This window comes from Ranitomeya imitator, chromosome 4, assembly GCF_032444005.1.
Source record: "Ranitomeya imitator isolate aRanImi1 chromosome 4, aRanImi1.pri, whole genome shotgun sequence".
Classification (NCBI taxonomy): domain Eukaryota; kingdom Metazoa; phylum Chordata; class Amphibia; order Anura; family Dendrobatidae; genus Ranitomeya; species Ranitomeya imitator.
The window spans coordinates 140,629,430-140,650,854 of NC_091285.1; the positions used below are offsets into that span (position 1 = coordinate 140,629,430).

Here is a 21,425-nt window from a genome sequence, read left to right on the forward strand (position 1 = left end):
CAGCAGACTCATCTATCACTGGCTGGGCAATGGGCACGATGAAGTGGAAACACAGATATAGGCCCAAAGAAGAAAGTGGGCTAAATGCAGTTCAAAATTGGTAACACAGGAATAACCAGGGGGCATTGCAGTGGAGGACAACTGGAATGAGAGGCTGACACAGAGAGTAGGGCCAAATCAGTAAGTAGTCGAAATGCAGTTCAAAATTGGCAACCGTAGTAAACAGGCGGCACAGCTTTGTTCAGTGGAGGAGAACAGCAAGGAGTGGCAGACACCGATAGTAGGCCCCAACCCAACTAGTAGGCCAAATGCAGTCTAACATTAACAACTACTTAACGAGAGGCTGAAAATGGTATTTCAGGACAGGAAACCAGGAGAACAGCAAGGAGTGGCAGACACCGATAGTAGGCCCCAAACCAACTAGTACGCCAAATGCAGTTGTTCCATTTAACCACAATTTAATGAGAGCCTGAAGATAGAAGCTCAGGAAAGGCAACCTGGGGAACACCTTGGAGTGTAACACACCATCTCTCTCCACCCCATACCCATTTTGTAGGCCTAATGCTGTGTACTTTTCTACAACTACTAAACGAGAGTCGGAAGACCGAAGCAATGGCAAGGAAACCTGGGGAACACCTTGGAGTGTAACACACCATCTCTCTCCACCCCATACCCAATTTGTAGGCCTAATGCAGCCTACTTTCCGACACCTACTAAACGAGAGCATGAAGATCGAAGCTCAGGAAAGGCAACCTGGTGAAAACCTTGGAGTGTAACACAACCTGTCTCTACACCCCATACCAAATTTGTAGGCCTAATGCAGCGTAGTTTCCACCAACTACTAAACGAGAGCCGGAAGATCGAAGCTCATGAAAGGCAACCCGGGGAACACCTTGGAGTGTAACACAACCTCTCTCTACACCACGAAAGGGCTGATTCTTAGGAAGGAAGGCTGTTGTAAATAAGCATTGCGCGTCCGAGGGTGATTATATTCTTATTCGGTATCTACTCACCCTCGGACGCGCCATGCTTCTTGATTTGTAATTAATGTTTATTTGCAATGTGCTTTTGACTTACTCAATTATTTTTTTAATTATTGATTTTATTAAATTAATAGTTTAACATCTTATTGGAAATAATTTAAAGGAGACGCGACAGGACAACACTCGGTGGATGCCATATCTGTGTTAACAACTCCAAAAAACTTTCAGTTAACTTCTTGCAGGAGAAAGAAATTGTAGCTGTTGGACCTTTGTAGTACAGTTCCAGATATTTGTTGTGTGTTTGTTTTGATTGTTAAAATGTCTGCATTTGAGATCTCAACACGATCTTATTTTTTATAATCAAATTAATTTTTTAAATATTTTATTAGGTTGGTTCAAGGGGTACACGGGCCGCAGTAGACAGGTCAGTGGAGGCCTAGTGGAAGGAGGGACCGCAGATGCGCCACTGTTTCACCCATACACAATTAGTAGGCCTAATGCAGCGTAGTTTCCAACAGCTACTAAACGAGAGCCGGAAGATCGAAGCTCAGGAAAGGCAACCTGGGGAACACCTTGGAGTGTAACACAACCTCTCTCTACACCACGGAAGGGCTGATTCTTAGGAAGGAAGGCTGTTGTAAATAAGCATTGCGCGTCCGAGGGTGATTATATTCTTATTCGGTATCTACTCACCCTCGGACGCGCCATGCTTCTTGATTTGTAATTAATGTTTATTTGCAATGTGCTTTTGACTTACTCAATTATTTTTTTAATTATTGATTTTATTAAATTAATAGTTTAACATCTTATTGGAAATAATTTAAAGGAGACGCGACAGGACAACACTCGGTGGATGCCATATCTGTGTTAACAACTCCAAAAAACTTTCAGTTAACTTCTTGCAGGAGAAAGAAATTGTAGCTGTTGGACCTTTGTAGTACAGTTCCAGATATTTGTTGTGTGTTTGTTTTGATTGTTAAAATGTCTGCATTTGAGATCTCAACACGATCTTATTTTTTATAATCAAATTAATTTTTTAAATATTTTATTAGGTTGGTTCAAGGGGTACACGGGCCGCAGTAGACAGGTCAGTGGAGGCCTAGTGGAAGGAGGGACCGCAGATGCGCCACTGTTTCACCCATACACAATTAGTAGGCCTAATGCAGCGTAGTTTCCAACAGCTACTAAACGAGAGCCGGAAGATCGAAGCTCAGGAAAGGCAACCTGGGGAACACCTTGGAGTGTAACACAACCTCTCTCTACACCACGGAAGGGCTGATTCTTAGGAAGGAAGGCTGTTGTAAATAAGCATTGCGCGTCCGAGGGTGATTATATTCTTATTCGGTATCTACTCACCCTCGGACGCGCCATGCTTCTTGATTTGTAATTAATGTTTATTTGCAATGTGCTTTTGACTTACTCAATTATTTTTTTAATTATTGATTTTATTAAATTAATAGTTTAACATCTTATTGGAAATAATTTAAAGGAGACGCGACAGGACAACACTCGGTGGATGCCATATCTGTGTTAACAACTCCAAAAAACTTTCAGTTAACTTCTTGCAGGAGAAAGAAATTGTAGCTGTTGGACCTTTGTAGTACAGTTCCAGATATTTGTTGTGTGTTTGTTTTGATTGTTAAAATGTCTGCATTTGAGATCTCAACACGATCTTATTTTTTATAATCAAATTAATTTTTTAAATATTTTATTAGGTTGGTTCAAGGGGTACACGGGCAGCAATAGACAGGTCAGTGGAGGCCTAGTGGAAGGAGTGACGGCAGACAGGCATCAAAGGCCTAACATTGGGCTGGCTGTAGGCAAGTTAAAATTGGTTCCAGGGGAACACGGCCATCAGTGGCCTGGTCAGTGTAGTTGTAGTTGAAAGAACGGGACGCAGACAGGCTTCGAAGGCCTAACATAATAACATAGGGCTGGCTGTAGGCAAGTTAAAATTGGTTCCAAGGGAACACGGCCATCAGTGGCCTGGTCAGTGTAGTTGTAGTTGAAAGAACGGGACGCAGACAGGCTTCGAAGGCCTAACATAACAAACTTGGGCTGGCTGTAGGCACTTTTAAATTTGTTCCAGGGGTACATGGGCAGCAGTGTATGGTCAGTGGAAGTCTAGTGGAAGGAGTGACCGCAGACAGGCTTCCAAGGCCTAACATAACAAACTTGGGCTGTCTGTAGGCACTTTTAAATTGGTTCCAGGGGTACACGGGCAGCAGTGGTCTGGTCAGTGGAAGTCTAGTGGAAGGAGTGACCGCAGACAGGCTTCCAAGGCCTAACATAACAAACTTGGGCTGGCTGTAGGCACTTTTAAATTGGTTCCAGGGGTACACGGGCAGCAGTGGTCTGGTCTGTGGAAGTCTAGTGGAAGGAGTGACCGCAGACAGGCTTCGAAGGCCTAACATAACAAACTTGGGCTGGCTGTAGGCACTTTTAAATTGGTTCCAGGGGTACACGGGCAGCAGTGGTCTGGTCAGTGGAAGTCTAGTGGAAGGAGTGACCGCAGACAGGCTTCCAAGGCCTAACATAACAAACTTGGGCTGGCTGTAGGCACTTTTAAATTGGTTCCAGGGGTACACGGGCAGCAGTGGTCTGGTCAGTGGAAGTCTAGTGGAAGGAGTGACCGCAGACAGGCTTCCAAGGCCTAACATAACAAACTTGGGCTGGCTGTAGGCACTTTTAAATTGGTTCCAGGGGTACACGGGCAGCAGTGGTCTGGTCTGTGGAAGTCTAGTGGAAGGAGTGACCGCAGACAGGCTTCGAAGGCCTAACATAACAAACTTGGGCTGGCTGTAGGCACTTTTAAATTGGTTCCAGGGGTACACGGGCAGCAGTGGTCTGGTCAGTGGAAGTCTAGTGGAAGGAGTGACCGCAGACAGGCTTCCAAGGCCTAACATAACAAACTTGGGCTGGCTGTAGGCACTTTTAAATTGGTTCCAGGGGTACACGGGCAGCAGTGGTCTGGTCTGTGGAAGTCTAGTGGAAGGAGTGACCGCAGACAGGCTTCGAAGGCCTAACATAATAACATAGGGCTGGCTGTAGGCAAGTTAAAATTGGTTCCAAGGGAACACGGCCATCAGTGGCCTGGTCAGTGTAGTTGTAGTTGAAAGAACGGGACGCAGACAGGCTTCGAAGGCCTAACATAACAAACTTGGGCTGGCTGTAGGCACTTTTAAATTTGTTCCAGGGGTACATGGGCAGCAGTGTATGGTCAGTGGAAGTCTAGTGGAAGGAGTGACCGCAGACAGGCTTCCAAGGCCTAACATAACAAACTTGGGCTGGCTGTAGGCACTTTTAAATTGGTTCCAGGGGTACACGGGCAGCAGTGGTCTGGTCAGTGGAAGTCTAGTGGAAGGAGTGACCGCAGACAGGCTTCCAAGGCCTAACATAACAAACTTGGGCTGGCTGTAGGCACTTTTAAATTGGTTCCAGGGGTACACGGGCAGCAGTGGTCTGGTCTGTGGAAGTCTAGTGGAAGGAGTGACCGCAGACAGGCTTCGAAGGCCTAACATAACAAACTTGGGCTGGCTGTAGGCACTTTTAAATTGGTTCCAGGGGTACACGGGCAGCAGTGGTCTGGTCAGTGGAAGTCTAGTGGAAGGAGTGACCGCAGACAGGCTTCCAAGGCCTAACATAACAAACTTGGGCTGGCTGTAGGCACTTTTAAATTGGTTCCAGGGGTACACGGGCAGCAGTGGTCTGGTCAGTGGAAGTCTAGTGGAAGGAGTGACCGCAGACAGGCTTCCAAGGCCTAACATAACAAAATTGGGCTGACTGTAGGCACTTTTAAATTGGTTCCAGGGTAACACGGCCAGCAGTGGCCTGGTCAGTGTAGTAGTTGTAGAAAGAAGGGACCACAGACAGGCTTCGAAGGCCTAACATAACAAAAATGTCAAAACAATGGTATTGTCAGTGCCAGGCATTGAAGGATGTCAGCGCCTAGACTACACATTGGTGAAGCTGTGAGAGATAATTTTGCTAGTGGTAGAGCACTGTTTGAGCTGGGGGGGGGAACTGTCTTGTGGCCGGCGGTACAGGCACAGGGCCCCTCATATTACAACGGTGTGTCTGACGTTGGGTGCGCACCACCACCGCCAGAGACACTTTATTGTACTATGAGGGACCCAGTGGCAGTGCCGTCGACCAAAAGCGGCCACACCCACCTCTTCAGACAAACAGCACTCTCAAGGGTCCAAGCGCAAAGTGGCGATAGCACGGCCCCGTGTGGGGAGTTTGGCCATTTCGTGAGGTGGAAACATGTCGTATGCTGGACAATCAGGTGAAGAAAATTACGAGATTGGAAAAGTCATTCAGAATAGTCCACAGGCAAGACCTTTTCATAGGAAAGCTAGGTGTCAGCCGGGCAGGGTGGGGCAAAAGATTTTGAAATCCAGTTGTGGTTCATTTTAATGAAGGTTAGATCATCTACATTTTGGGTAGCCAGACGAGTCCTTTTTTCTGTTAGTATTGAACCTGCAGCACTGAATACTCTTTCTGATAGGACACTAGCTGCCGGGCAAGCAAGCTCCTGCAATGCATATTCTGCCAATTCTGGCCAGGTGTCTAATTTGGATGCCCAGTAATCAAATGGGAATGACGGTTGAGGGAGAACGTCGATAAGGGATGAAAAATAGTTTGTAACCATACTGGACAAATGTTGTCTCCTGTCACTTTGAATTGATGCTGCAGTACCTGTCCTGTCTGCGGTCATAGAAAAATCACTCCACAACCTGGTCAGAAAACCCCTCTGGCCAACGCCACTTCTGATTTCTGCCCCTCTAACACCTCTGGTCTGCTGGCCCCTGGAGCTCGTGTGAGAACGATCACGGGCGCTGTGTGCAGGGAATGCCAGAAGCAAACGGTCAACAAGAGTTGATTGTTTTGTTGCTAATATTAGTTCCAAGTTCTCATGTGGCATAATATTTTGCAATTTGCCTTTATAGCGAGGATCAAGGAGGCAGGCCAACCAGTAATCGTCATCGTTCATCATTTTTGTAATGCGTGTGTCCCTTTTGAGGATACGCAAGGCATAATCCGCCATGTGGGCCAAAGTTCCCGTTGTCAAATCTGCGGTTGTGCTTGGTTGAGGGGCAGTTGCAGGCAAATCTACGTCACTTGTGTCCCTCAAAAAACCAGAACCCGGCCTTGCCACGCCACCAATTTCCCGTGCCCCCGGGAAAGCTTCCTCATTAAAAATATACTCATCCCCATCATCCTCCTCATCCTCCACCTCCTCTTCGCCCGGTACCTCGTCATGTACACTGCCCTGACCAGACAATCGCTGACTGTCATCAAGGCTTTCCTCTTCCTCTGGTGCAGACGCCTGATCCTTTATGTGCGTCAAACTTTGCATCAGCAGACGCATTAGGGGGATGCTCATGCTTATTATGGCGTTGTCTGCACTAACCAGCCGTGTGCATTCCTCAAAACACTGAAGGACTTGACACATGTCTTGAATCTTCGACCACTGCACACCTGACAACTCCATGTCTGCCATCCTACTGCCTGCCCGTGTATGTGTATCCTCCCACAAAAACATAACAGCCCGCCTCTGTTCGCACAGTCTCTGAAGCATGTGCAGTGTTGAGTTCCACCTTGTTGCAACGTCTATGATTAGGCGATGCTGGGGAAGGTTCAAAGAACGCTGATAGGTCTGCATACGGCTGGAGTGTACAGGCGAATGGCGGATATGTGCGCAAAGTCCACGCACTTTGAGGAGCAGGTCGGATAACCCCGGATAACTTTTCAGGAAGCACTGCACCACCAGGTTTAAGGTGTGAGCCAGGCAAGGAATGTGTTTCAGTTGGGAAAGGGAGATGGCAGCCATGAAATTCCTTCCGTTATCACTCACTACCTTGCCTGCCTCAAGATCTACAGTGCCCAGCCACGACTGCGTTTCTTGCTGCAAGAACTCGGACAGAACTTCCGCGGTGTGTCTATTGTCGCCCAAACACTTCATAGCCAATACAGCCTGCTGACGTATGCCAGTAGCTGCCCCATAATGGGAGACCTGGTGTGCAACAGTGGCAGGTGCGGATGGAGTGTTTGTGCGACTGCGGTCTGTGGACGAGCTCTTGCTTCTGCAGGAGGACGAGGAGGAGGAGGAGGAGGAGGGGGTGCGAACGGCTACAGACAACTGTTTACTAGACCGTGGGCTAGGCAGAACTGTCCCAAACTTGCTGTCCCCTGTGGACCCTGAATCCACCACATTTACCCAGTGTGCCGTGATGGACACGTAACGTCCCTGGCCATGCCTACTGGTCCATGCATCTGTTGTCAGGTGCACCTTTGTGCTCACAGATTGCCTGAGTGCATGGACGATGCGCTCTTTAACATGCTGGTGGAGGGCTGGGATGGCTTTTCTGGAAAAAAAGTGTCGACTGGGTAGCTCGTAGCGTGGTACAGCGTAGTCCATCAGGTCTTTGAAAGCTTCGCTTTCAACTAACCGGTAGGGCATCATCTCTAACGAGATTAGTCTAGCTATGTGGGCGTTCAAACCCTGTGTACGCGGATGCGAGGCTAAGTATTTCCTTTTTCTAACCATAGTCTCATGTAGGGTGAGCTGGACTGGAGAGATGGAGATCGTGGAACTAGCGGGGGTGCCGGTGGACATGGCAGACTGAGAGACGGTGGGAGATGGTATTGTTGCCGCCGGTGCCCTAGATGCAGTGTTTCCTACTACGACACTGGTGATTCCCTGACCCTGACTGCTTTGGCCTGGCAAAGATACCTGCACAGATACAGCAGGTGGTGCGCTAAATGGTGGTCCTACACTGCCGGAAGGGATGTTGCGTTGATGACTAGCTTCATTGGCCGAGGGTGCAACAACCTTAAGGGACGTTTGGTAGTTAGTCCAAGCTTTCAAATGCATGGTGGTTAAATGTCTATGCATGCAACTAGTATTGAGACTTTTCAGATTCTGACCTCTGCTTAAGGAAGTAGAACATTTTTGACAGATGACTTTGCGCTGATCAATTGGATGTTGTTTAAAAAAATGCCAGACTGCACTCTTTCTAGCATCGGATACCTTTTCAGGCATTGCAGACTGAGCTTTAACCGGATGGCCACGCTGTCCTCCACCAGGTTTTGGCTTTGCCACGCGTTTTGGGCAAGATACGGGCCCGGCAGATGGAACCTGTGGCGATGTTGATGCCTGCTGCGGCCCCTCCTCCTCCTCTGCTTCAGAACTGCTGCCGCCTGCACCCTGTTCCCCCAATGGCTGCCAATCGGGGTCAAGAACTGGGTCATCTAATAACTCTTCTTGTACCTCCTGCGCAACTTCGTCTGTGTCACCGTGTCGTTCGGTGGTATAGCGTTCGTGATGGGGCAACATAGTCTCATCAGGGTCTGATTCTTGATCAGCACCCTGCGAGGGCAATGTTGTGGTCTGAGTCAAAGGACCAGCATAGTAGTCTGGCTGTGGCTGTGCGTCAGTGCACTCCATGTCAGATTCAATTTGTAATGGGCATGGACTGTTAACTGCTTCACTTTCTAAGCCAGGGACGGTATGTGTAAAGAGCTCCATGGAGTAACCCGTTGTGTCGCCTGCTGCATTCTTCTCTGTTGTTGTTTTTGCTGAAGAGGACAAGGAAGTGACTTGTCCCTGACCGTGAACATCCACTAACGACGCGCTGCTTTTACTTTTACCAGTTTCACGAGAGGAGGCAAAAGAGCTAGAGGCTGAGTCAGCAAGATAAGCCAAAACTTGCTCTTGCTGCTCCGGCTTTAAAAGCGGTTTTCCTAATCCCAGAAAAGGGAGCGTTCGAGGCCTTGTGTAGCCGGACGACGAACCTGGCTCCACAGCTCCAGACTTAGGTGCAATATTTTTTTCCCCACGACCACCTGATGCTCCACCACTACCACTACCCTCATTACCAGCTGACAATGAACGCCCCCGGCCACGACCTCTTCCACTAGACTTCCTCATTGTTTTAAAAACGTAACCAAACTAACGTTATTTGTTGCAGTCACACAACTTACACGGTGAGCTATAACTTCAGTATGATTTAGCTACCCCTTTACAGGTTGGTGAGACCACAGCGAAAATCAGGCCCAATGTTACACACTCTTTTTTTGGTGGCTGCAAATTAGAGAGATGCCCCACACGCAGGACTGTCACTGAAGCACAAATGTTAATATTAATGTCACACTATTATTTTTTTTTTATTTTTATTTTTTTCAGGAACACTTTAGAAACCCCCCAAAAAAAAAAAAATAGATTTTTGCAGGGAGAATTTAGAAAACAAATGTAACAAACTATATGCTTTCTATGGGCCACTGAGTGAGAGATGACGCACACAGGAATCAGGAGTGGCACACAAGCCCAGAGGCCAATATTTTTCTACCAATGATTGATGAAGTTATTTTCTCTGGTAGATTTTGGAACCCAAATCAAGGAAAAAAAATATAGGCTTTCTATGGACCACAATTGGAGAGAGAGAGAGAGAGAGAGAGAGAGAGAGAGATGGCACACCCAGGAGTCAAGACTGGCACACAAGCAGAAAGGCCAATATTAATCTCCCATTTTTTTTTGGGGTTTGTTTTTTTTTTTTTTTTTCAGGGAGACTTTAGAAAAAAAAATAATAAAAAAAATATGATTTTATCAGGAAGAATTTAGAAACCAAATAAAATAAAATTATTTTTTCAGGGAGAATTTATAAAACAAATAAAAACAAAAATAGGCGTTCTATGGCCCACTGACTGAGAGATGACGCACACAGGAGTCAGGAGTGGCACACAAGCCCAGAGGCCAATATTTTTCTACCAATGATTGATGTAGTTATTTTCTCTGGTAGATTTTGGAACCCAAATCAAGGAAAAAAAATATAGGCTTTCTATGGACCACAATTGGAGAGAGAGAGAGAGAGAGAGAGGGCACACCCAGGAGTCAAGACTGGCACACAAGCAGAAAGGCCAATATTAATCTCCCACTGTTTTTTTTGTTTGTTTTTTTTTTTTTTTTTTTCAGGGAGACTTTAGAAAAAAAAATAATAAAAAAAATATGATTTTATCAGGAAGAATTTAGAAACCAAATAAAATAAAATGATTTTTTCAGGGAGAATTTATAAAAAAAATAAAAACAAAAATAGGCGTTCTATGGCCCACTGACTGAGAGATGACGCACACAGGAGTCAGGAGTGGCACACAAGCCCAGAGGCCAATATTTTTCTACCAATGATTGATGTAGTTATTTTCTCTGGTAGATTTTGGAACCCAAATCAAGGAAAAAAAATATAGGCTTTCTATGGACCACAATTGGAGAGAGAGAGAGAGAGAGAGAGAGAGATGGCACACCCAGGAGTCAAGACTGGCACACAAGCAGAAAGGCCAATATTAATCTCCCACTGTTTTTTTTGGTTGTTTTTTTTTTTTTTTTTTCAGGGAGACTTTAGAAAAAAAAATAATAAAAAAAATATGATTTTATCAGGAAGAATTTAGAAACCAAATAAAATAAAATGATTTTTTCAGGGAGAATTTATAAAACAAATAAAAACAAAAATAGGCGTTCTATGGCCCACTGACTGAGAGATGACGCACACAGGAGTCAGGAGTGGCACACAAGCCCAGAGGCCAATATTTTTCTACCAATGATTGATGTAGTTATTTTCTCTGGTAGATTTTGGAACCCAAATCAAGGAAAAAAAATATAGGCTTTCTATGGACCACAATTGGAGAGAGAGAGAGAGAGAGAGAGAGAGAGAGAGAGATGGCACACCCAGGAGTCAAGACTGGCACACAAGCAGAAAGGCCAATATTAATCTCCCACTGTTTTTTTTGGTTGTTTTTTTTTTTTTTTTTAAGGGAGACTTTAGAAAAAAAAATAATAAAAAAAATATGATTTTATCAGGAAGAATTTAGAAACCAAATAAAATAAAATGATTTTTTCAGGGAGAATTTATAAAACAAATAAAACCAAAAATAGGCGTTCTATGGCCCACTGACTGAGAGATGACGCACCCAGGAGTCAAGACTGGCACACAAGCAGAAAGGCCAATATTAATCTCCCACTGTTTTTTTTTTTTTTTTTTTTTTTTTCAGGGAGACTTTAGAAAAAAAAATAATAAAAAAAATATGATTTTATCAGGAAGAATTTAGAAACCAAATAAAATAAAATGATTTTTTCAGGGAGAATTTAGAAAACAAATAAAACCAAAAATAGGCGTTCTATGGCCCACTGACTGAGAGAGAGAGAGAGATGGAACGCTTAGTACTGGCACACAAGCCCAAAGGGCAATATTAATCTCCCTTTTTTTTTCCAGGGAGAATTTCTAAAACCCCAAAAAAAAAAAAAATAGGCTTTCTATGGCCCACTATTTGTGAGAGAGATGGGACGCTCAGGACTGGCACAGATGGCACGCTCAGGACTGGCACAGAAGCCCAGAGGCCAATATTAATCTCCCTTTTTTTCTGGGAGAATTTATAAAACCAAAAAAATATTTAAATAGGCTTTCTATGGCCCACTATTTGTGAGAGAGATGGCACGCTCAGGACTGGCACAGATGGCACGCTCACAACTGGCACACAAGCCCAGAGGCCAATATTAATCTCCCTTTTTTCAGGGAAAATTTATAAAACCAAAAAAAAAATTAAATAGGCTTTCTATGGCCCACTATTTGTGAGAGAGATGGCACGCTCAGGACTGGCACAGATGGCACGCTCACAACTGGCACACAAGCCCAGAGGCCAATATTAATCTCCCTTTTTTCAGGGAAAATTTATAAAACAAAAAAAAAAATTAAATAGGCTTTCTATGGCCCACTATTTGTGAGAGAGATGGCACGCTCAGGACTGGCACAGATGGCACGCTCACAACTGGCACACAAGCCCAGAGGCCAATATTAATCTCCCTTTTTTTCAGGGAGAATTTATAAAACCAAAAAAAAAATTAAATAGGCTTTCTATGGCCCACTATTTGTGAGAGAGATGGCACGCTCAGGGCTGGCACAGATGGCACGCTCAGGACTGGCACACAAGCCCAGAGGCCAATATTAATCTCCCTTTTTTTCAGGGAGAATTTATAAAACCCAAAAAAAAATAAAATAGGCTTTCTATGGCCCACTATTTGTGAGAGAGATGGCACACTCAGGACTGGCACACAAGCCCAAAGGCCAATATTAATCTCCCACTGTATTTTTATCAGGGAGAATTTATACACCCCACAAAAAAAAATACAGAAAAATGAAAAGGCTTTCTATGGCCCACTATGTGAGAGAGATGGCACACACAGGGATGGCACTCTAGCAGAAATGCCAAATTGCCAATCTTAATCTCCCACCAAAAAAAAAAAAAAAAAAAAAAACAGGGAATGTCCTACAATTACTATCTCTCTGCCTGCAGTAATCTCAGCCAGGTATGGCAGGCAGCTACTATCTCCCTGCCTGCAGTAATCTCAGCCAGGTATGGCAGGCAGCAATAAGGAGTGGACTGATGCACAAATGAAATAAAAAGTGTGGACAAACAAAAAAGATAGCTGTGCAGAAAGGAAGGAACAAGAGGATTTGTGCTTTGAAAAAAGCAGTTGGTTTGCACAGCGGCGTACACACAGCAATGCAGCTATCAGGGAGCCTTCTAGGGCAGCCCAATGAGCTACAGCGCTGAGGGGAAAAAAAAAAAAAAAAAAACTTCCACTGTCCCTGCACACCGAGGGTGGTGTTGGACAGTGCAAATCGCTGCAGCACAAGCGGTTTTGTGGTTAATGGACCCTGCCTAACGCTATCCCTGCTTCTGACAAAGCGGCAGCAACCTCTCCCTAAGCTCAGATCAGCAGCAGTAAGATGGCGGTCGGCGGGAACGCCTCTTTATAGCCCCTGTGACGTCGCAGACAGCAAGCCAATCACTGCAATGCCCTTCTCTAAGATGGTGGGGACCAGGACCTATGTCATCACGCTGCCCACACTCTGCGTTTACCTTCATTGGCTGAGAAATGGCGCTTTTCGCGTCATTGAAACGCGACTTTGGCGCGAAAGTCGCGTACCGCATGGCCGACCCCGCACAGGGGTCGGATCGGGTTTCATGAAACCCCGACTTAGCCAAAAGTCGGCGACTTTTGAAAATGTTCGACCCGTTTCGCTCAACCCTACTGGTTACCAGTGAAGACATCGCTGGATCGGCGTCACACACGCCGATTCAGCGATGTTAGCGGGAGATCCAGCGACAAAATAAAGTGCTGGACTTTCCCCAGCGACCAACGATCTCCCAGCAGGGGCCTGATTGTTGGTCGCTGTCACACATAACAATTTTGTTAACGATATCGTTGCTACGTCACAAAAATCAACGATATCGTTAACGATATCGTTATGTGTGACGGTACCTTAAGAGAGCAGAGGTAAGAAAAGGCTGATTACACTACTGTCAATCATGTCCTTCTGATATAATGCTAAATATACCAGGGGTGCTGAGGTAAGGAGATTTTATGCAGTATGATTTACCATATTTCTTTGATCTAATATTGAGGTTAACAAGGGTGCTGAGGTAAGAAGAGGATGATCACACTTTTGTCCTTCTTGTCCTTCTGACTAACAAAACAAGTTATTTCCAGGTCACAGGAGTGGAGCTTCTAAGTACACATGCCCACAGGCTCCTGTTCTAGACAGCAGGTTATCTTTTATATCTGTGTCTATGCATGAGATTTCGAGTTGTGTATGAAAAAATAGAGTTCCTACCGCTATAAAGATGTATTAAGAAATTATCTGCTTCGATGATAAAACGGAGGATAGTTACAGTCTTTTATCGAAATCATGAATCATTCAAGAACCTGATGCTATTCTTTCTTATATGCCAGTATAAATGTTCTTTTTACAGATAATTGTGAGAATAAGCCGTGTGAGCCAAGAGGTGCGTGTGAAAACACCTTAAGGGGTTACAACTGTATATGCAATGAGCCATACACAGGCAAGGATTGCAAGAAAGGTAAGGTGAAAATATTCCTTAAAATTTAAGACAATAAAATGAACCATCAAAAATACAGAAAATTTCTAATTCTTAGGAAAGCCACTGAAGACATCGTAGGAAGATATTGGCAGTGCTAAGGGTGTGTTCACATAGGATCCTTTGCTGCCATTTTTTAAAACCAGTGACAAAATGCTAAAAAGAATGGACCTATTGATTTCTATGTAAAAATTACTTTCTCTTCATATATTCAGGCTTTTCAATGTTTTTTAAGTGCCTAGGCTTTCATAAGATGCCAAGCACGTAAAAGAAGTAATTTACATCTTTCAAGCCATTTCTGTTAGGAAGTACCGTATATACTCGAGTATAAGCCGACCCGAGTATAAGCCGACCCCCCTAATTTTGCCACAAAAAACTGGGAAAACTTATTGACTCGAGTATAAGCCTAGGGTGGAAATGCAGCATTTACCGGTGAATTTCAAAAATAAAAATAGATCATTATTTCCCCATAGCTGTGCCATATAGTGCTCTGCACCGTTCATATTTCCCCATAGGTGTGAACCATATAGTGCTCTGCACCGTTCATTGTGCCCCCTAGCTGTGCCATATACGGTGCTCTGCACCGTTCATTGTGCCCCATAGATGTGCCATATACGGTGCTCTGCACCGTTCACTGTGCCCCATAGCTGTGCCATATACGGTGCTCTGCACCGTTCACTGTGCCCCATAGCTGTGCTGTGCCATATACGGTGCTCTGCACCGTTCACTGTGCCCCATAGCTGTGCTGTGCCATATACGGTGCTCTGCACCGTTCACTGTGCCCCATAGCTGTGCTGTGCCATATACGGTGCTCTGCACCGTTCACTGTACCCCATAGCTGTGCTGTGCCATATACGGTGCTCTGCACCGTTCACTGTGCCCCATAGCTGTGCTGTGCCATATACGGTGCTCTGCACCGTTCACTGTGCCCCATAGATGTGCCATATACGGTGCTCTGCACCGTTCACTGTGCCCCATAGATGTGCCATATACGGTGCTCTGCACCGTTCACTGTGCCCCATAGATGTTCCACATAAATTTGTGCCGCCGCTGCCGCAATAAAGAAAAAAAAACACATACTCACCTCCCTTGATTGCAGCTCCCGGCGTCTCGTTCCGGCGCCTCCATCTTCCCGGCGTCTCTGCTCTGACTGATCAGACAGAGGGCGCCGCGCACACTGTATGCGTCATCGCGCCCTCTGCCTGAACAGTCAGAGCAGAGACGCCGGGAAGATGGAGGCGCCGGCCGGGAAGATGGATCGGCGCCCGGCGGCTGGAACGAGGACAGGTGAATATGCTATACTCACCTAGTCCTGGCGATCCTCGCGCTGTCCCCTCCTGTCTTCGGTGCCGCAGCTTCTTTCTCTATCAGCGGTCACCGGCACCGTTGATTAGAGAAATGAATAAGCGGCTCCGCCCCTATGGGAGGTGGAGCCGCTTATTCATTTCTGTAATGAGCGGTCCCACGTGACCGCTGAAGAGAGGAAGAAACTGCAGCGCCGAAGCCCGTGGGACGGCAGGGACAGCGCGAGGATCGCTGGGACTAGGTAAGTATACCTCAGCGCCCTCACCCCCTCACCCGCCGACCCCACCGCTACCGTGACTCGAGTATAAGCCGAGGGGGGCACTTTCAGCCCAAAAATTTGGGCTGAAAATCTCGGCTTATACTCGAGTATATACGGTACTCAATAGTTTAATAATAAAAGTCAGTGGGAAGACTAAAAAAACGCCCAATAGATACCCAGAGTTTTTTTTTTTTCAATAGATTTTTATTTATTTTTCCAAAAAGAAAAAAATAATTAACAATAATAACAAGCTGTGCATGTGGCATATCACTATCTTTTAAATATATATTCTCTAAATATTTTACTATACTTAAGACATTATTTATTATTATGGGAGAGATAGGCAGAGGAAGGGCAAGGAGGACAACAGCCAATTTTATTAAGGAGGGGTGTTTAGAAGGGTAAATGAATGGGTAAATCCAAATCTAGGATAAAAACAGGAGTAAATGCTGCAAAGTCCATTTTCTAAAACAAATCACACATCAGGTTTTTGCCATCAGGCACAATCTGGCGAGTTTTGAAAAAAACGGATCTGTTTTTTTCCGCCAGATCCATTTTTTCTCATAGAGTTGTATTAGCGCCGGATTGCACCTGATGTCCACATGTTTCATCCGCTTTTTGCCGGATCCGTCTAAAATTTATTTTCCAGCGGCCGGAGAAAACGTTCATAGGAACGTTTTTCTGTCCAGTGAAAAAACGCCAAGCGACGGTTCCAGTGATAAACAGATGAAAGTGACATGTGAAATGATGAATCCAGCCTCCGAATCCGGTTTTCCCATGCATTATCCATACAATCATGCAAAAGTTCCGTTCTGGGGTCTCTCTCTCTCGGAACAGGAAGTCCAAACTCTATCCCCGGGTTCATTTATAAAAACGGATCCAGCAAAAAAACGGATCCATTGCATCAGTTTTTCACAATTTGCAACGGATCCGTTTTTTTACAAATTTGACGGATCCTGCCTAATGACAAAAGCCTGATATGTGAAAGTAGCCTAACGCCTCTTTCACACTTCCGTCTTTCAGCTTCCGTCACAATCCATCGATTTTTGAGAATGCAGGATCCTGCATTCTCCCATAGACTTGTATTAGTGATAGATTGTGACGGATGGCCATCCGTTTCATCCGTCGTGCACTGGATCCGTCGGAAAATAGCGGTCCATGTGGAGAAAACGTACAGAGGAACGTTTTTTCTGCATGTCGGAAAATCGGTCACCGATGCATCCTGCGCTGCCTGTCGTCGGCTATAATGGAAGCCTATGGACGCAGGATCTGTCGCTGACCGTCAGACACAGGAATCCAGCGACTTATCACATTTTTCCACTCTGAGCATGCCGGAAGGATTTTCAAAAGCGGGAAAAAGTCTGTCTATCTCTCTCTCTCTCTCTCTCTGTGTCACACACGTTTTTCACTATTTTAGTGACGTCCGTCGATATGTCATTTCACTGCACAATGTCACACAGCAGAAGACGGAAGTGTGAAAGAAGCCTTACGTATTACATAAATCCCTGTTAAAGGAGTATGTCCCTTCTGCATTATCTCCCTCATCCCTGCCTCCTCAGCTTTCAGTAGACAGTGGCATGGATCATGAGGTTCAGATGGTTGTGGATTCTCGGTGGATCTGTAATTCCCTCCAGTACCTCATCCACTGGAGTGGATGCGGGCCAGAGGAAAAATACTTGGTCCCGTCTTGAGATGTGAAGGCAGATCGTTTAGTCAGGGCCTTCTGTTATGAAAGGCAATTCAGTACTACAATGGACATAGCGGTCAGAGCACATACAGTGATCTGACAATAACCCAAAATCATAGAACGAGCTCTGAGACGTGGGAACTCTGCAGACCGCAATCCCTAATCCTCTCCAAACAACACTAGAGGCAGCCGTGGATTGCGCCTAACTCTGCCTATGCAACTCGGCACAGCCTGAGAAACTAACTAGCCTGAAGATAGAAAATAAGCCTACCTTGCCTCAGAGAAATACCCCAAAGGAAAAGGCAGCCCCCCACATATAATGACTGTGAGTTAAGATGAAAAGACAAACGTAGAGATGAAATAGATTCAGCAAAGTGAGGCCCGACTTTCTTAACAGATCGAGGATAGAAAAGGTAACTTTGCGGTCTACACAAAACCCTAAAGAAAACCACGCAAAGGGGGCAAAAAGACCCTCCGTACCGAACTAACGGCACGGAGGTACACCCTTTGCATCCCAGAGCTTCCAGCAACAAATTAGACAAGCTGGACAGAAAAAATAGCAAACAAAAAGCAAAGAAGAACTTAGCTATGCAGAGCAGCAGGCCACAGGAATGATCCAGGGAAAAGCAAGTCCAACACTGGAACATTGACAGGAAGCCAGGATCAAAGCATTAGGTGGAGTTAAGTAGAGAAGCACCTAACGACCTCACCAGATCACCTGAGGGAGGAAACTCAGAAGCCGCAGTACCACTTCCCTCCACCAACAGAAGCTCACAGAGAGAATCAGCCGAAGTACCACTTGTGACCACAGGAGGGAGCTCTGCCACAGAATTCACAACAGTACCCCCCCTTGAGGAGGGGTCACCGAACCCTCACCAGAGCCCCCAGGCCGACCAGGATGAGCCACATGAAAGGCACGAACAAGATCGGGAGCATGGACATCAGAGGCAAAAACCCAGGAATTATCTTCCTGAGCATAACCCTTCCATTTAACCAGATACTGGAGTTTCCATCTAGAAACACGAGAATCCAAAATCTTCTCCACAATATACTCCAATTCCGCCTCCACCAAAACCGGGGCAGGAGGATCAACAGATGGAACCATAGGTGCCACGTATCTCTGCAACAATGACCTATGGAATACGTTATGTATGGAAAAAGAATCTGGAAGGGTCAGACGAAAAGACACAGGATTAAGAACCTCAGAAATCCTATACGGACCAATGAAACGAGGTTTAAACTTAGGAGAGGAAACCTTCATAGGAATATGACGAGAAGATAACCAAACCAGATCCCCAACACGAAGTCGGGGACCCACACGGCGTCTGCGATTAGCGAAACGTTGAGCCTTCTCCTGGGACAAGGTCAAATTGTCCACTACATGAGTCCAAATCTGCTGCAACCTGTCCACCACAGTATCCACACCAGGACAGTCCGAAGACTCAACCTGTCCTGAAGAGAAACGAGGATGGAACCCAGAATTGCAGAAAAATGGCGAAACCAAGGTAGCCGAGCTGGCCCGATTATTAAGGGCGAACTCAGCCAATGGCAAAAAGGACACCCAGTCATCCTGATCGGCAGAAACAAAGCATCTCAGATATGTTTCCAAGGTCTGATTGGTTCGTTCGGTCTGGCCATTAGTCTGAGGATGGAAAGCCGAGGAAAAAGACAAGTCAATGCCCATCCTACCACAAAAGGCTCGCCAAAACCTTGAAACAAACTGGGAACCTCTGTCAGAAACGATATTCTCTGGAATGCCATGTAAACAAACCACATGCTGGAAGAACAATGGCACCAAATCAGAGGAGGAAGGCAATTTAGACAAGGGTACCAGATGGACCATCTTAGAAAAGCGATCACAGACCACCCAAATGACTGACATCTTTTGAGAAACGGGAAGATCAGAAATAAAATCCATAGAGATATGTGTCCAAGGCCTCTTCGGGACCGGCAAGGGCAAAAGCAACCCACTGGCACAAGAACAGCAGGGCTTAGCCCGAGCACAAATCCCGTAGGACCGCACAAAAACACGCACATCCCGCGACAGAGACGGCCACCAAAAGGATCTAGCCACCAACTCTCTGGTACCAAAGATTCCAGGATGACCAGCCAACACCGAACAATGAACCTCAGAGATAACTTTATTGGTCCACCTATCAGGGACAAACAGTCTCTCCGCTGGACAACGATCAGGTTTATTAGCCTGAAATTTTTGCAGCACCCGCCGCAAATCAGGGGAGATGGCAGACACAATTACTCCCTCTTTGAGAATACCCGCCGGCTCAGACAAACCCGGAGAGTCGGGCACAAAACTCCTAGACAGAGCATCCGCCTTCACATTTTTAGAGCCCGGAAGGTACGAAATCACAAAGTCAAAACGGGCAAAAAACAGCGACCAACGAGCCTGTCTAGGATTCAACCGCTTAGCAGACTCAAGATAAGTCAAGTTCTTATGATCAGTCAATACCACCACGCGATGCTTAGCTCCTTCAAGCCAATGACGCCACTCCTCGAATGCCCACTTCATGGCCAGCAACTCTCGGTTGCCCACATCATAATTTCTCTCAGCAGGCGAAAACTTCCTGGAAAAAAAAGCGCATGGTTTCATCACTGAGCAATCAGAACCTCTCTGCGACAAAACAGCCCCTGCTCCAATCTCAGAAGCATCAACCTCGACCTGGAACGGAAGAGAAACATCTGGTTGACACAACACAGGGGCAGAAGAAAAACGACGCTTCAAGTCTTGAAAAGCTTCCACAGCAGCAGAAGACCAATTGACCAAATCAGCACCCTTCTTGGTCAAATCGGTCAATGGTTTGGCAATACTAGAAAAATTGCAGATGAAGCGACGATAAAAATTAGCAAAGCCCAGGAACTTTTGCAGACTTTTCAGAAATGTCGGCTGAGTCCAATCATGGATGGCTTGGACCTTAACAGGATCCATCTCGATAGTAGAAGGGGAGAAGATGAACCCCAAAAATGAAACTTTCTGCACACCAAAGAGACACTTTGATCCCTTCACAAACAAAGAATTAGCACGCAGGACCTGAAAAACTGTTTGACCTGCTTCACATGAGACTCCCAATCATCCGAGAAGATCAAAATGTCATCCAAGTACACAATCAGGAATTTATCCAGGTACTCTCGGAAGATGTCATGCATAAAGGACTGAAACACTGATGGAGCATTGGCAAGTCCGAATGGCATCACTAGATACTCAAAATGACCCTCGGGCGTATTAAATGCAGTTTTCCATTCATCTCCTCGCCTGATTCGCACCAGATTATACGCACCACGAAGATCTATCTTGGTGAACCAACTAGCCCCCTTAATCCGAGCAAACAAATCAGATAACAATGGCAAGGGGTACTGAAATTTAACCGTGATCTTATTTAGAAGGCGGTAATCTATACAATGTCTCAGCGAACCATCCTTCTTGGCTACAAAAAAGAACCCTGCTCCTAATGGTGACGATGACGGGCGAATATGCCCCTTCTCCAGGGATTCCTTCACATAACTGCGCATAGCGGCGTGCTCAGGCACGGATAAATTAAACAGTCGACCTTTTGGGAATTTACTACCAGGAATCAAATTTATAGCACAATCACAATCCCTATGCGGAGGTAGGGCATCGGACTTGGGCTCATCAAATACATCCCGGTAATCAGACAAGAACTCTGGAACCTCAGAAGGGGTGGATGACGAAATTGACAGAAGTGGAACATCACCATGTACCCCCTGACAACCCCAGCTGGACACCGACATGGATTTCCAATCTAATACTGGATTATGGGCTTGTAGCCATGGCAACCCCAACACGACCACATCATGCAGATTATGCAACACCAGAAAGCGAATAACCTCCTGATGTGCAGGAGCCATGCACATGGTCAGCTGGGTCCAGTACTGAGGCTTATTCTTGGCCAAAGGCGTGGCATCAATTCCTCTCAATGGAATAGGACACTGCAAGGGCTCTAAGAGAAACCCACAACGCTTAGCATACTCCAAGTCCATCAAATTCAGGGCAGCGCCTGAATCCACAAATGCCATGACAGAATACGATGACAAAGAGCAGATCAAGGTAACGGACAGAAGAAATTTTGACTGTACCGTACCAATGGTGGCAGACCTAGCGAACCGCTTAGTGCGCTTAGGACAATCAGAGATAGCATGAGTGGAATCACCACAGTAGAAACACAGCCCATTCAGACGTCTGTGTTCTTGCCGTTTAACTCTGGTCAAAGTCCTATCGCAC

The 21,425-nt window shown here is 45.8% G+C and overlaps 1 protein-coding gene across 1 annotated transcript in view; it reads left to right on the top strand.

The window, feature by feature from the left end:
* F12 (coagulation factor XII) overlaps window positions 1-21,425 on the top strand; it is a 172,778-nt gene that overhangs the window by 69,996 nt on the left and 81,357 nt on the right. The window contains exon 5 of the mRNA XM_069763973.1: window positions 13,794-13,901. Coding sequence (XP_069620074.1) covers window positions 13,794-13,901 — 108 coding nt within the window. The remainder of the gene's footprint in view (window positions 1-13,793; window positions 13,902-21,425) is intronic.